The 15,331-nt window shown below is 36.6% G+C and overlaps 1 protein-coding gene across 2 annotated transcripts in view; it reads left to right on the top strand.

Moving 5' to 3' along the window:
- Nucleotides 1–13,989, top strand: part of TAFA2 (TAFA chemokine like family member 2) — a 196,537-nt gene extending 182,548 nt beyond the window's left edge. The window contains exons 5-6 of one of the 2 annotated variants that reach the window (XR_010372416.1): nt 4,283–4,530; nt 11,806–13,988. Coding sequence is in view for 1 of the 2 variants with exons in the window: in XM_064448518.1 (XP_064304588.1) it covers nt 11,806–11,817 (12 nt within the window). In the remaining variant the exon portion in view is untranslated. Of the gene's footprint in view, nt 1–4,282; nt 4,531–11,805 lie in introns of both variants that reach the window. The other variant, XM_064448518.1, reaches the window with a different exon arrangement.
- The last annotated feature ends 1,342 nt before the right edge of the window (nt 13,990–15,331 follow it).

Below are 15,331 nucleotides of genomic sequence, written 5' to 3'. Positions count from 1 at the left end.
TAGCTTGTCATTTACTCCTTCTTCCACCTTGGTGAACAGCAGGTTCATCTTAGGAAAAACACTACTGCTGTGTATGGAGAAGAGACTCCAAAGGACTCTATGCATTCTATAAAAATGGATTTTGACCTTTCTTCTGCTGCATTACTAGCATACACATAAGATTCCTTTTCAGCTTTTACAGTCCTGACCATCCTTCATCCCCTTCCATATCTGCAGTGAGAAATGTGATAGAGCTTTGAAGAGGAGATTCTGGGTGAAGCTACAAAATGTCCAGTTCACGATGACTTATTTGCATGATGTAACCAGTAGCATGATATTGGCAAGACCTCTAAAACCAGAAGCAAACACAAGTGTGTCTCCACTTTATGAAGATGGATATGATCTCAAGGAAACAATGGATTGCATCTAACCAACATGTATCTGCAAACTCAGTAGTAATAGAAGATTTGAGAATTTTAGTGGAGCTGCATATTATAGGAGGTCCAAAACAGCTTTGCCTGTTCAGGTTCAAGAATGCCAGAAAATATCTTGCTGATGCCAGCCAGAAGAACAACAGCTTGTTCCTTCATCTTGAAATCAAGCTTTGTAGCTCAGGAACATGTTCCTGCCAAAAGAAGACCGAAGGACTTTACCTGTGCTTGTGCTGTTACCAACTCAGGCAAATGAACTGAAAACTCAGGGAAGTTGTTCTTCTAGAATTCTGAGATCCCTCTGTCCTGCCTCCTTATCATCTTTCCAGAGTGACCTTTATTGTCTTAAAGGCATCATTCTAATTCCAGTTGTTAATAATTGTTGTTCAACATTTTCAAAGTACGAAAAAGGAACAGGAGACTTTCTCCTAGAATGCAGCTTGGCAAATTTGAAGCTGATTACTTGCAAAGCCAATTTCTTTTTGGAGGGTCATTCAAGAAATTACTAGGGTCCTTTCTCTCTCTCGTGACCTAAAAGTACATCATTGGTACTTATATTCCTGAAATTTGAAGGCAAAAACCTCTTCAGAGCACTTGGGTCTTTCCTTCATTAATTGAGATTTTAGAATACCAGTGTCTAACTGTGATTAACTACTTCGATTCATTCATACTTACCTTGCCTTGCGTCACATACTAATCAGAAGATGATGAGAAGATGCAGATATGAAGACAACTGGCCAGGTTCTTTAAAAGGACAAATTAAATTGAATACCAAAGCAGGTTCTTAGTTACGTTTCTAGAGTTCATTTTTTTCCTTTGACGGGATACATCTTTTCTGTGTACTGTGAAGTTCAGAAACAGCATCAAGGTGATCCCCGGTACAAAGGAGTTTTAGAAAGTTGTAAATGTCACCTGGAAATCTCCATAATATTCAAGCAAGACTTTTCTAATCTGTTCAGGAATGATGCTAGCAACGTGCATCAGTTTGACATGAGTTCAGGGCAAATTCCAGGGAAACACATCAAAACCATTATTTTCTGGAATTAACACCAGTGTGTTATGCTACCTTCTTCCAAGAATGCCACAGGAACTTGTGACCATTACATGTAAAAAACCCAAGAGAATCACAGTGAAATTTTGTCATCTATGTGCAACTCAAGCATGGATGGTGGATATGCTTGCTCTCTGGTGTTTAATTTATTTACTTATTAAATTGACAGTACTAGTTTCTCTTTTCCTTTCTTCTTCTCTGATGACCAAGATGACTACAACTATTAGCTGGGAATCAGCAACCATAATCTTGACTTCTTCTTGGTGAACGAGGATTTATGCATTTTTCCCTGGGCAATGGGAAATCCTTCTAATTGTTCATCTACGACAGCTTTTAGGTGAAAAGCCCTTGCGCCTTCCTTTTCCCCAGTTTTATTCAGACTTGAGACAGGGTGATGGGGATTTTTCTGAAATCCTCCAAATCTGCCACCTTTCTTCTCTTATCTGTGTTAGAGTGATGGCGTGATGGGTACTCATACTAGAGAAAGTTAAAATTAGATTCCCTTAAAATAATTTTATGTTCTCTGAATGGGTACCCACTACTCTGTCAGCACCCACTCCTTGGCTAAAATTTCTCCAAGCATGGGAAAGACTTTTCTTCATGTGGAGATACTAAATGGAGAGGAAAATGATCAAAGTGTTTCAAGTTGATGACTGATTCATTGTTTTTAAACATTTTTTTTTCCTGCCTGGATATTGCTCTGCTGTTTTCTAACTTGTTTTTTAGTTGTCTTATATTCCCTCAGCTGTGGCAGTATTCCTGGAGCCAAATGTGAGTGCACTACCTCAAAGTGCCAGCAGGGGAAGCTGGTAAGCAAGTGGGGAAAAATCACCAGAGGAATCTCTGAAGCTTGGGACAAAGGCAGAAAACACATCAGTACTGCAATAGCAGAGAAGCAGGTACTCTCATAGAGAAGATAAAATTACAGGTAAGGAAATAATTTATGTTTCTATTTTGATCTTGTCCAAATGGCTTTTTACTCTCCATTCAAAATCCCAGAAAAAGTAACACACCATAAACATCTGAAGAAGAAAAAGTTATCAAATGTGATGAATTTAGACTACCTCATTTTTTCATGGGGATAATTTGAAGTTCAATCTTACCCAATTTCTGGAAAAATATATTGAAAGATGAAAATGTGTTATACCTATTAGGCAATTTAAAACCTCAACCTAGTTTTAAAACAAGGCTGGGGTTTGTTTTGTTTTGCTATATTTTTAGAATATTAAACACAGGAGTCTGCTTGTTATAGGTTTTCCTTTTTGATCAAGAACAACAGTAGGCTTTTCTTTAGGTAAGTGAGGTCAGATGAAACCAAAGGCCGAGAGATTCTGTTCCCATCCCTCCTTCTCCATTTACTTTCTCAGTTGGAAGGGTAGCATGACTGTTTATTATGCTTCAGTTTCCTCATCTGTAAAAAGGAAGGAGACTGGTTTTATCTCCCACTTGAGAAGACTAGATGGACTAAGTGGTGTAAAAGAGAAGAAAATTACATTTATTTAATTAATTGTCTTGCAGTCATTTTATGTCGCCATGCTGCAGTCCCACTATGGAATTGTGATCACCACAAAAACCTCAAGAGGATATATCCTTGACTGAATTTCTACAGTTATTATCTGTTGCAGAAAGTAAAATAAAGTTTATGTTTAAGTCTTCTTGTAATATAAAACTGTTGTCTGTAAATGAAGAATTTTGTGAAGCTAAAGCAAATCTACCATAAACTTTGCTGAGTCATAGAAATAGTGAGAAATTTTAGGTATGTGCATTGTAGTGGGAGAGAATAATAATGAAGAATAATAATGAAGTACATTTGAAAGACTAATGAATTAGATTTAGCCTTGACATAACTCATGTCTTCATCAGATATACGCTACGATAATTGTCCCAGTGAGTTGTATCAATTAAGTTTATTTTGTAAACTATCAAGTTCAAGGAAATATGAATACAGAGCCATAATAATTTGTTTCATAGTATTTAAGTGTGTAGAGGTTTTATTAAAGCAACAAGTTATCAAAGTTATGAGTTTAATCTTGTATGTTTCTAACGATCTGCAAAGTGACATTTAAGTTAAAAAGCTTAAAGATAAAAATTAATCTTTTTGTAAGCATTGTTTAAAGAAATTTAGGTGATTTGAGGTGCTGTGCAAGCCTTTTTGGAAGCAATCATTATCAACAGGTCCAAAAACTACCTCAGATATCTAGATAAGTAACTGGCTGTCTGAACTGAATACTGTCTTTTGAAATGTGCTATCTATTATTTTACGGTGTTTCCTGTAACCTACTAACCATAGAAATGACTGTAAGTAGAGTTCTCCTTGGAATGCTCACATTTTTCAAACTTTAAACTTTCAGAGCTTTTTGGTGTTTTTTGTTTGTTTACTTTAAACATATATAGGAAGAACACACTCAAATCTTTCATTTAGAAGGAATTGTATTCTGACTTCATGGCTCTTTTCTGTATCACAGGTCTATCCATGGACTTATTCTCAAAGAACTTCTCAGTTACTGTTTTGTCATAGTTAAAGATTGCTGATATACTTGCAAAAATGAGTGTTATCTATCAGTTTCTATTGTTTTTGGTGACAAATCTATGAGTTTGAATTTGAGTATGTTTAAACCTTTTCCTTGGGGTTACTGTTATTGCTTGGGGATATTTTTGAGACCATGCTCTTTCGCTAAGAGTTGCTCTGATTCTGATATATGTTTTTTCCTGTCATTTTGTACTTTTCCTTGTAAGTTAAAGAAAATTCCATTTATCCCAGTTTTGTTTTCTGTAACTAATTCCATAACAGTGTAGTACTTGACATGTGTTTGTTTCTTAGGCAAACGTGTAAAACTCCTCAAGTCCGAATGGAGAAGTAGAAAAAGGAGGTTTCTGCTGTGCCTGATGACAATTTTTGATTTTTCCACACACACAAAATATTCTGGCTCCACGTAGGAGCACTAGTTGTGATGAATCCTAGTCTTGGTCGGATTCTAAGGAAGGGCCAGAACGTTCGCTGAGGAATAAAGAGTCAAACCACTCCAGAAAATGTGTTCCAGCCCTGGTTTATTACTCACAGAGCAGCAGGTGTGTACAAATACAGGTTTACACAGTATTAACAGGAACTGTTGTAGCTTACTCCTCATTGTAGTGGCTTAGTCTGCTGCAGATGCCCAGGAATCATGGTTTATTTGGGCAGAGCGTCAGGAGGGTGGTTGGAAAGACTGCATTGTACTCCTAAGCAGCCTCAGTGTGTCAGTCAGATGCTTCTGGGAGATTTTAAACACCTTTCTTCACTCACTCTCCTTTCAAAGGTAGACTCAATTGATAAACTTAAGTTACTCACCCTCATGGGTAAGCAACAGGTGCTCCGGAGAAGAGAACAGTGCTTAAAAGGGAAGTACATCTTGGTACATTCGGTTAGGTGTTTCTGTGTAGTTGAAAGCTCAGCATCCCATACCAGATTATTTAAAATTCAGAAAAAGCTGGGAAAGGGGTACTTCCACTATATTCCTAAGACATGGTAGATGTTGTCTGTTTTGTCTTAAAACCATGTTTATGATGAACTCCTCTGCCATTTTCAGGAACGGATGTCGTGCTCTAAAGTATTTTTCCTTTACCTATTTTTCTAGTCCTAACTTTAAGATTGTTTGTGGAAAGCTAAATGTACATGTGAAAGATATCAAAACCCTTTAATTACAATTTTTAATACTGATTGTCTAGGTCTTCATTTTAACACCAAAAATCTCCTGCTGAAATCATTAAGACCAGTGGGAAAACATGAAATACAGAATTATACTTCAAATGGCATTGTGTGAAAAGAGTTTTCAGCATGTTTGTTCCTTTCTAAGGTCCTAAGCCCCAGAAATATCACAAATTCAATTCTGATTAGACACAGTGCAATAAAAGTATGAAAGAATGAAAAGCTTTGGAGTCTGGTAGCTATCAAAGACATTGGAAACTTTTGAGCCATTTAAGTGTACTGGGAAGTGTTCTGTTTAATTAATAAAATGAGTTAGAGATATTTGCCAAAGGATGGACCTGAGGATCTAGAATTCTGAGTTGCTCTATTACAGGCTTGGGAACATGTTTAGGCTAGCACTTTTCATACTGCAGAGCCTAAAATAAAGTTGAGGGAAAAATTTAAAGCTCTTGAGCCTTGATATCAAGAGTTAGGTAGGGCCAAAGTTTTATGAGCAGGAGTGAAACTTTTGAGGACTTGAAAAAAAGTATCAATATGTAATCTTCACTGAAGGTAAATGAATCCATATAGTTATCACTAAATATCTCTTTTTCAAACTGCTCACAAATCACTCAGATTTTGCCTTTTGACATTAGCCCAAGTCGAATAGCAGTCTGTGAGATTGAAACAAGAGCCTGTTTCCTAGCTCACAGTTCTCTGCTGCAGTTACTTTACCAAGCATACCCTTGAAATATGGTTACATCACCTTAACATTTCTCAGACTTTTGTAATGGTTCCTTGTCTACCCAGAAACTTAGTTATCTAGCAAAAACACCCAAATCCACACCTATTTACCGTTAAGTGCATACACATATAGGTGCCATATTGCAAAAATGCCCTTAACAGCTCTTTTTGTCCAGCTTCCCCACTTCTTTAGAAAATAGAGGATTCTCAAGCTGTGACAAAATTGTGAGCCTGTCCTTTGTTAACATTTTCAAAGTACTTTTGAGTATCACTGGTACAAGGCAGTAGCATTAGATCAAAAGCACCTTCCAAGCTTACAAGTTGAACTGTTTCAGTGAGTAAACATGCACAAGTGGCAATGCAAACTGTCATTTGCTTTCATAAGCCACGTATGAATGATAGCGCATGGCAAACACACTGTATGGATCCTGAAGTTCCAGGAAATAGTGCATGTCCATCTGTTCAAAAGATTCATTTCCAACCACAACCTCGTTCTCAGAGTGCATAAGTGGAAAAAATGCATTGACAGATGTTTGTTTCTGGTTGTATGGGTCCTTCTGTTTCTGCATTGTAATATTCGTATTAGGTTTTCACTACCAAAACAAAGTTCTTTTTGTCATGGAAGAATGTGACTGATATAGCCCTCTTCAAGTCTATTCCTTATTAGGAAAGGTTTGTAAAGAATCACTTTGTTGACAATGTTTCATTAATTTTTTTAATGGTATGTTTATTTACAGTATAAGAAAATATAAAAACAAGGATACAAAATAGATGGAAATGTACTGCATACAAATAAGGCCTGTCTTGGTATGAGATTTTAGTCTTATCTCCATGTCTTGGAGGACAATCCATAGCTAGGCCTTTTGTCAAGCCTTTTCTTAGGCCTCTTTCTTCAAGCATTTATTTAAGGGATTCTTGTGGCTTTCCCTGTATTTAGCTTATCTCATGTTTTTCATTAGATATATTTGTGAGACCCTTTTTACTTTTTAAAGAAATCCCCACACCATTTTTTGTTTCCTACAGGATTTTAATATTTTACAGAGGAATGCTAGTGGTGCTGAGATGTCTTTTCTTTGTCTCATGAAATTCCACTTAGCTCAGGGTGAACTATTAATTGCTTTTAAAATAATAATTTCCTTTCTCTGTCTTATGTATCTTGAGGGGGAAAAAACCCCATATCTTGATGATTCTTGAGTATGCTCAGATGACTCCCAGACTATGACCACACACACAGTGCTACACAGTTGATGGAACAGTTCTAATTAAAAAGGAAACCCCCAGTATTATGTTCTTTCTGTTTCCTGTGTTTATTTATATTCATTGGTGAAAACCTGGAATAAAAGGTCCATCATACTGCTGAATCATCTGTGGAGGGAACAAACACTGACTTAAAAATTTGACCCTTTCTGCATTTGTACTGATACATAGCCCTGATGACATTATAATAGTCATCCCTCCAACACTCCTCCCCCACTAAATTCTGTTGTTTACTGTGCACGATGGAAAAAAGATAGAAATGGAGTTGCAAGGGCACCCATAGAAAGGCAAGCTGCTAACTTTCACGTGCTTGACTTTGCAAACTCAAGAGTCTGTTTTTAAAATGGATTTTGTGTATGATTTGCAATAAACCTAGAAAAAAATTGAAAGAGCTGCTGGTCAAAAAAAAGTAATGTACAAAATTGTGTTATGAAATGTTTGAGCACACACTTATTTCAATATAACATATATTGTTATCTATTTTCTTCTAAACTTATTAAATAATAATTAATTAGGTACCTCATTTACATGTATAAACTATTCTGTAGTTAGCAAATAATTAGTGATACATTTGTTTCTTGGAAAAACAGAAGATTTATACTATACCTAATTTTGACCCTGTAACTTTGATGCTTAGGTGCATGAAAGTAAGAAAAAGTGCTTGACTATTCAGAGAATATTCACTCAGCCATCCTTTGCATCCTATAGTCTTGATATTTCTCCCTTCCTCTTTTAAGGCAGAAGGAAGTCTTGGGTAAAAGTATCAGGCTGGGTTTTTATTGGTAATCTATTCTTATGGAATAGACAGTATTATCTGCTGTATTTATCAGCTGTGGGGATTTCACAAAGGAGGACATTTTTCACCAGTTGTCAGCAGCACTGGAATGGAGGCTGTCCAGAAGATCTCTTGAGCTGGTAGCTTTTCTAATGCACGGCCTTTGAAGTCTTTTCACCTATGGTCCATTCTGGGTTACCCTGGCAAAAATGTTCTACCCAATGACTGAATCTGTTTTGAACATTTAGTAAACAGAATTGGAAAACCTCAGTTGCGTTTCATTATATATTGGGTTTTTTAAATAAAACAAGTGAGTTCACAAACAATTACAGCCAATTTACAGCAGCCACTCTCTAATATAAATTAAAAAGTCTGCAACTGCAGAGTAATTATACTTTAATTGCACATTTGGTACAAGAAAGAGAAGAGAGTCTAATGCATCGTATTTATGATATAACAACCATGTGAAAAAATATATTAGCATAAAGGGAGTATTTATGTTCCAAGAATGAACAAATTAATTCAAATCAACACCTAGGATGCTGAAGGTTTTATGTCCTTTTAAAACTTTGTATTGTTGAACAGCAGCAAAGTTAATTTTCCATACATATTAATTATTAACTGAAAAAGTGATTAGACTAGATTTGGACCCATTCATTGTGTTACTGTTCTCTTAGGATTTTGAAGGCCAGAAACATGCTGCTGTCAGTCCTGCTTTTCCTATAAAGACCTTTGGTGCAATACCTTGCTTCTCAGCCACTCAAACCAAATAGCTTCTACTATATCCAAAATTAAACATTTCTGGGAATAACATCACCAGATATTAGCTAAAATTTCATTGTTTCTTTATCAGACTGCCTTTAACATTCAAGAAGTCTATTCTCTCCTTAATGTGTATGGATATATAACTTCCATTAACGTTAATGTCTGGTCTGTGCTTGCATATAACAAGTATTACCCTCTTACATAGAGGCAAATGTGGACCACTATACATGTTACTATACATGTTAGCATTATGTGACCTGGAAGTTAACAGAAACAAAGAAAAGAAAAAAAAAAAAAAAAAGAGGGCAGGCAGAGTAAAAAAACTTCTGGTAAAGGAAAACAGTTAAAAACTCCAGTCATGTAATTGTGAAAACTAGGAATATGCAGCTTGACTTCCTATGCAGTCTGTATAAACAAAATGACCTTTGTATATAATAAGGCACCTGTTATAGAGCAGAGATTTGAATGGCTGTCTGATCTTTTTCTTCTTTATGTCACCTATTTATTCTATGTAGCAGTATATGTTGCTTTTATAGGAGTATTTTTACCACACAGTCATAAAGCTAGATGAGGGGAGCGTATAGGTCTGCAGATTATGATTTTACTGAGTTTCTTTCTGACTGAAGTGAACACATTTGCACTTCCAAACAGCCATGTAACTGAGCAGTCATGTATATGTGAAAATACTTTTTGGTAGCTGCACTATATCACCTTAGCCCATGCATTGGCAGAGCTGGACATAATAGAAATAATAAATCACAGAATGGTTGAGGTTGGAAGGGACCTTTACAAGTCCAACCCCCCTGCTCAAGCAGAGCCACCTAGACCCAGTTGCCCAGAACCAGATAGCTTTTGAATATCTTCAGGGGTGGAGACTCCACAACATCCCTGGGCAACCTGTACCAGTGCTCAGTCACCCTCACAGTAAAAAAGTGTTTCCTGGGAGGGAACCTCCTGCATTTCAGTTTGTGCCCATTGCTTCTTGTCCTGTACCTAGGCACCAATTGAAAAGAGCCTGGTTCCATCTTCTTTGCACCCTCCCTTCAGGTATTTGTACACATTGATGAGATCCCCGTAAGCCTGCTCTTCTGCAGGCTGAACAGTCCCAGCTCTCTCAGCCTTTCCTCACATGAAGATGCTCCAGTCCCTTATTTGCCTTGGTGGCCCTTTACTGGACTCTCTCCAGTAGCTCTGTGTCTGTCTTGTACTGGTGAGCCCCAAACTGGGCACACTTCTGCAGGTGTGGCCTCACCAGTACCAAGCAGAGGTGGAGGATCACCTCCCTCCACCTGCTGACAATACTTTGTCTAGTGCAGCCCAGAATACCATTATATACCAGAATACCATTAGCCGCCTTTGTGGCAAGGGCACTTGCTGGGTCATGGTCAACTTGGTCTCTCAAAAGTCAGCTGACATATTCTCTTTTTAATAGCAAATGTCTACTCTGTGGGTATATAGGCAGAATAGAGAATACAGAATTCAGCTGAGTTCCAGTGACTGTGCCTGTCCAGTTGTGCCTCTGAGGAAACTATCCTCTGATTCTGCTTTGGTTTTGTTCTACTCTGTTTGGAAAAGTAGGAGGCTTTGACCCTGCACCTACATGGCCTCTCTGGGAGTCTCACATCCTTTGATCTGTCTTCAGTGTGCTTTGTATCAGTTGGTTTACCACAGGTTTATATATATATCTATCAAGTAAAGCTAATAAAAATCCACCTGCAGACAGGATCAGAAGATATGTATTCTACATTATGTAGCTTAGTGGCACCTGGGTCCATGAGTAGAATTCCAGCTTGTTACAATAAAACAAAAAATACATAACGATAAGATGTTGTGTCATCCTTTTGAGCTTTGGTGCATGGCATAGAAATATGTTGCCTGACTTTTAAATTAATTCTTCATTATTTTTTCAGACAATCTTCCACTATAGAAGGGGCCACATGAGGCTGTTTCCAACAGCAAGAACAAAACCAAATAAAAGCAGTGTAATAAATAAACCCACGTATCATAAAAATCACAAAGCACGATTTTATTATTGTCTTCCTGAGTGCAGTTCCTAGAAACAACTTGGTGGAGAAGGCAAACCAAAGTAATAAACTCCTTGAATAGTCCTTTTAATATTCTTCTCTACGTTTGTGGTCTGTGGAGCCATGAGAGCTGTATACAAACAGTTTTGCTGAGGGCAAAATAATGGTTCATCATTAAGAAGCATGACCCTTCTCTCTGTGATCAAAGTGAAAATCATATGCCCCCTGATGTTGTAAAGTGTTATTGTAACCGTTCCAATGGGTTGTTCCTCAAGAGTTGGGATGCTGTCCCCTGACACTATTTGATATTAAAATGTTACATGATCATTAATTGTATCCACTGACACAGCAGAAATATTCCTCAAAGTTATGTTTCTTTAGTATGATGCATTTTTTTCTTTTAATGTTTAACATCCAAATCAGACACAGGGAAAGTCCAATTACTGTGAAATACTTTGTCTCCCACTCTTTCTCTCTGGTCCTTCTGTTCCGCTCTTGTTTCATGTTAGGCTGGGTGAAACCACTCTAAGTGAACTCCTTAGTAGTTATTTTATACCTTGTGAATAACAGGATACATCTCTCTTGTTTACGTATGCATGATTTTTTGTCCTGTTTCTCCATGAAGTGATTATTGCTTGATAAGATGCATTTAGCCCTTAACAGGACATTGCATTATAAAGGAGCATGCAAAGAACAGAAGAATACACCTCCAGTATCAGTCTGTCATATTCAATGGCTAACATTTTAAAAGCATAGTTGTTGCCATGCAGAAGTTCTAACATTGAAAAGGATGAACAAAATACAGAAATTTTCCTTGAAACCACTGCTTTTGACATTTTTAGGTTGGTAATGTGTGACCTTCAGATTTTTTTATTTTCTTTTTAAGCGTGGTCACCTTTCAATTTCTCGGTGTCAGGTCTAATTCCAACAAAGCACTTAAACACACAATTTAAGGTGGGGAGCAACCCCATCTATTACCATTGGGAATTATTCACTTATTTAAAAACAATTGAAAGAGCTTTGCTGGACAGAGATCTTACATTTCAGTTTCCAGTACTTCGGAAGTAGATTCACTGTGAACAGTTTTGATTTTCTGATTTTCTTTTTCTTTACAGGTAACCCGATAGCTAAAGACAAATCAAGTCTGTCTCAAGGCTCATAATATTAAATACAACATATAGGAATTTCATTCCTCCAGGCAATCCTTGAAGTGAAATCTTATATTGCTGGGGTGTATCCTTCAGAATCAATTGTTTCAATGAGAACCTGGCTTGTAATCAGCAACAGCCTTGAGATCAAAACTACTGGAAAGCTATTTTGAACTTCTGTGTCACAAAGATTTCAACTGATTGAATTGTGTACACTTGTAAAATTGCACTTGCTGAGGAATTTGCAGCTGTAATCACAAGAGCTGATATTCAAAAGGTGCAGAAAAGCAGCAATCTTTTGGATTCTCCATTCCAGACCAGCGGCTTTTCATCTTGATGAAGTCAACCTCCAAAATGTATTGGTTCCTTCTCTCTAAAATGATCCCTGGTCCACCACTCAGATTGCTGGTGGGACTGCACATTGCTTTAATTAAATTTCTGTTGCAGAAATTGTCCTCTGGCATGGCACAGTTTTAGACATTTTTATTTGTATTCTAATCTTGGAGCTCTCAAAGGTACATATTTCAACATCTCGAAGTTGCTTTTGTTAAAGGAATGGAAATATATATCCATTGTTAATAATTATTGTTGACAAGTAATAGTTATCTGAATACATCAGTCATATTAGAATGTATAGTCAGGTTGACATGTTTCCCTAAGGCTAACCAACTACTGCAGCTCTTTGGCAGTTAAAAAGTAGTGGTCAAAACTCAATTGCCACTTCTGTTATAAGGCATTTTATACCTTTAAGATACACATTTCCATTTAGCTTGACGGAGATGGGTGTTCCTGACATGTACTTTACTTTCTCAACCTTTAATTCATTGAAATTCGTGGTAAGCAGTCAATGACAGTATTTCATCCCTTTTTATAAAGGTAGGCAGGGATGTAAATGAGTTTTGCAATTATGAAATTGGATGGTAATCATTCAGAATTTTTGTCTTTTTATTAAAAAAAATAAAATCTCTTGCTTGAACCTAAGTACTGTTGGATGCTTATGTAGATGTCTGCTCAGTCTGTTTGCTATAAAAGACAAAGTCCTAGTGCCCTCCCAGATTCACAGTTCATGGGTATTTTGCTTGCTTACAGTCATCCAATTCAGATCTGATTCTTGTCAAAATCACATTTACTTTTTATTTTCTGTTTCAGTAGCAATTTTTGAGCTTTGTGATGTGCTGTTACATGAAAAAAATCCTCAATATTTAAAGGCCTTAAGCATCTATGAGCTTTTTTTCTAAGTTATTACAGAATGTATAATTTTATACTCCATTTAATGTATAGTGTACCATCTGTAATATTGATACAACAGAAATTTGGCAAATCCTTTTAGTGACACTGCATAAGCATGCTGACTGGAGAGCGTGAGGGAGTTCTGACTGTATGCTTTGGTGCATTGAAATGAAAAACACACACGCTTAATGGTAGTCAAAAATATATAGGGACAAGCCTATTTAAAAATCCTGCGTGGTTACCAGACTCCCAGAAAAAGAGGGAAATGATTTTATCATTACAAGCCATTGACATGGCTAGGTAGTTATATATTAAGTTCCATGATGGATGAACACCCTGGAGTGCTCTGCCTGTCACAGTAGCCCCTGCTGTTCCAAAACCATTTCATTACCTCTGCTGTATTATTGCACAGGAGAGCTTAAATAAAATAAATGACTGTTGGGAATAAAATTGAGAAGTATATTCTATCATTCTGCTGAAAAATAATAAAAATGTTGGCAGGGAAAGATATTCTTTTCTGATTAAAATTTAATTAGGATAAACTGTTTGTAGGAGCAACTAGGTATCTCAGTATTTTAGGATGGATTAATATTGTATGGACTTGTGCTAACAGGTGCAGGACAGAAGGTAGCATCTTAAAGAGATTGTCTGACAGTGCAAAGTGTAAATGTGCTGTTTTGTAAAATCTGAATATGGCCTCTCTTTGGTCAAAAATCTACATCATGCTTCTCAATATTTGTTTTCTCGGTTTCTTTGTTCTTAAACCAACACTGAAAATACTGTATTATATACAAGTGTAACACATGCATATCAATAAGTGAAAATAAATGGATTTTCAAATATACTGAATAGATTATCTGCAGTAGATTAATGTTGTGAATATTCATAACAAGTGAATAAAATTGTAATATAAAATAGAGTTCCCTGTATGGATGTGCACTTTGGAGATCCGTTTACTCATGGAACAAAATAATTTTTTTCCGTGAATAAGAATCTTAAGGGTTATATTAATCTTGTATTTCTTCAGTAGACCTGGGACTACCTCCTACCACTTTGAAAGATCCTTTTCCAAAGGAAACTGATATCTAGCACAAATGTTCTAGCACTGTCATGGGAAATACTGGTGGTGGTACTCTTGTTTTCTGGCTGGTCTGAAAAAAAAAGGTTTTTTCTTCCCAAAATGGGAATCCTGAAAAATTCTCATTTCGACCTTTTCAGTAGCAACAGAACATGGGAGACACTCCTGAAAAGGTAACGTTTCAGTTTAATTTGTTGAAGTGTTTAAAAGAAAAAAAAAAAAAAAGCCAGTGAACTCTGCTTGTGCATCTCAAAGCAAGCTGGGGACCATAGTTCAGCTGTCCATAGTGCCTGTTTTAGTGTTACTTTTGAAAATGGAGTACAGGTGACTAGATCAGCTATGGGCATGTACGTTGTAGGCATGTGAAGATAAATCCTGCTTCAATTACTCCTTTATTCCTTACACGCTACTTTCCAGATTACTTTATATACCCAGCTTCATTAAATTACAAAGATGATCAGGCATTATGATAAAAGGGAAATCCGTGTTACCCTTTGAATTCAGTAATCATCAAGAACTCTGAATTGCAGGAGCATATGGGTTCCTATTGTGCAGTTCCATATGGCAGTGCACTGCCAGGGTAAGAAAACTCAGGGCTTTGTTCAAACCTTTCAAAATGAAATGTATTGGATCAGTTCAACAAAATAAAAAGGAAATCCTGATATCAGTCTTAATGAAAAAAATTTCCAAATCAGATCTAATAAATCTAAAATAGAGCTTAAAAATCATTCAAGAGTATATCTCAGTTGTATCTGGCTTATTGGTCATAAGTAGGTGCTAACCTTTGAAACAGCTCTGCTGCAGATAGCACTGTTACTACCTTTAAATCCACCTATTATCCTCTATACTTTAAATCTTCCTATCTATACTATATCTTTTAAATCTTGGCTACTCCAGCTCCACTCAAGAACATTATTGGTGTAGGGTTTCAGTACTTCACCAAGCCAATGCAGCTCTGTTCCATGTAGAATCTATATGCTTTAAAACTGGAGACAGAGTGCGTCAGATAGATTTGTTTTGAAACTACAAATCTACTATAAAGCATGTTATTTTGTTAGGTTTCATAAAAATATATGCAGGGTTTTTTTGCTCATTATGATTGTACAGCTGGCTTTTATAGTTTCCAGGTAATGCATGGACGTCTGTAACAAGGAAACAGAAAGATGTGATTGGCATCCTTTTCTG

The sequence above is a fragment of the Phalacrocorax carbo genome, chromosome 1 (assembly GCF_963921805.1).
Source record: "Phalacrocorax carbo chromosome 1, bPhaCar2.1, whole genome shotgun sequence".
Lineage (NCBI taxonomy): Eukaryota > Metazoa > Chordata > Aves > Suliformes > Phalacrocoracidae > Phalacrocorax > Phalacrocorax carbo.
The sequence above is the reverse complement of the archived record's forward strand: the minus strand, read 5'-3'. Positions and strand labels throughout refer to the sequence as shown.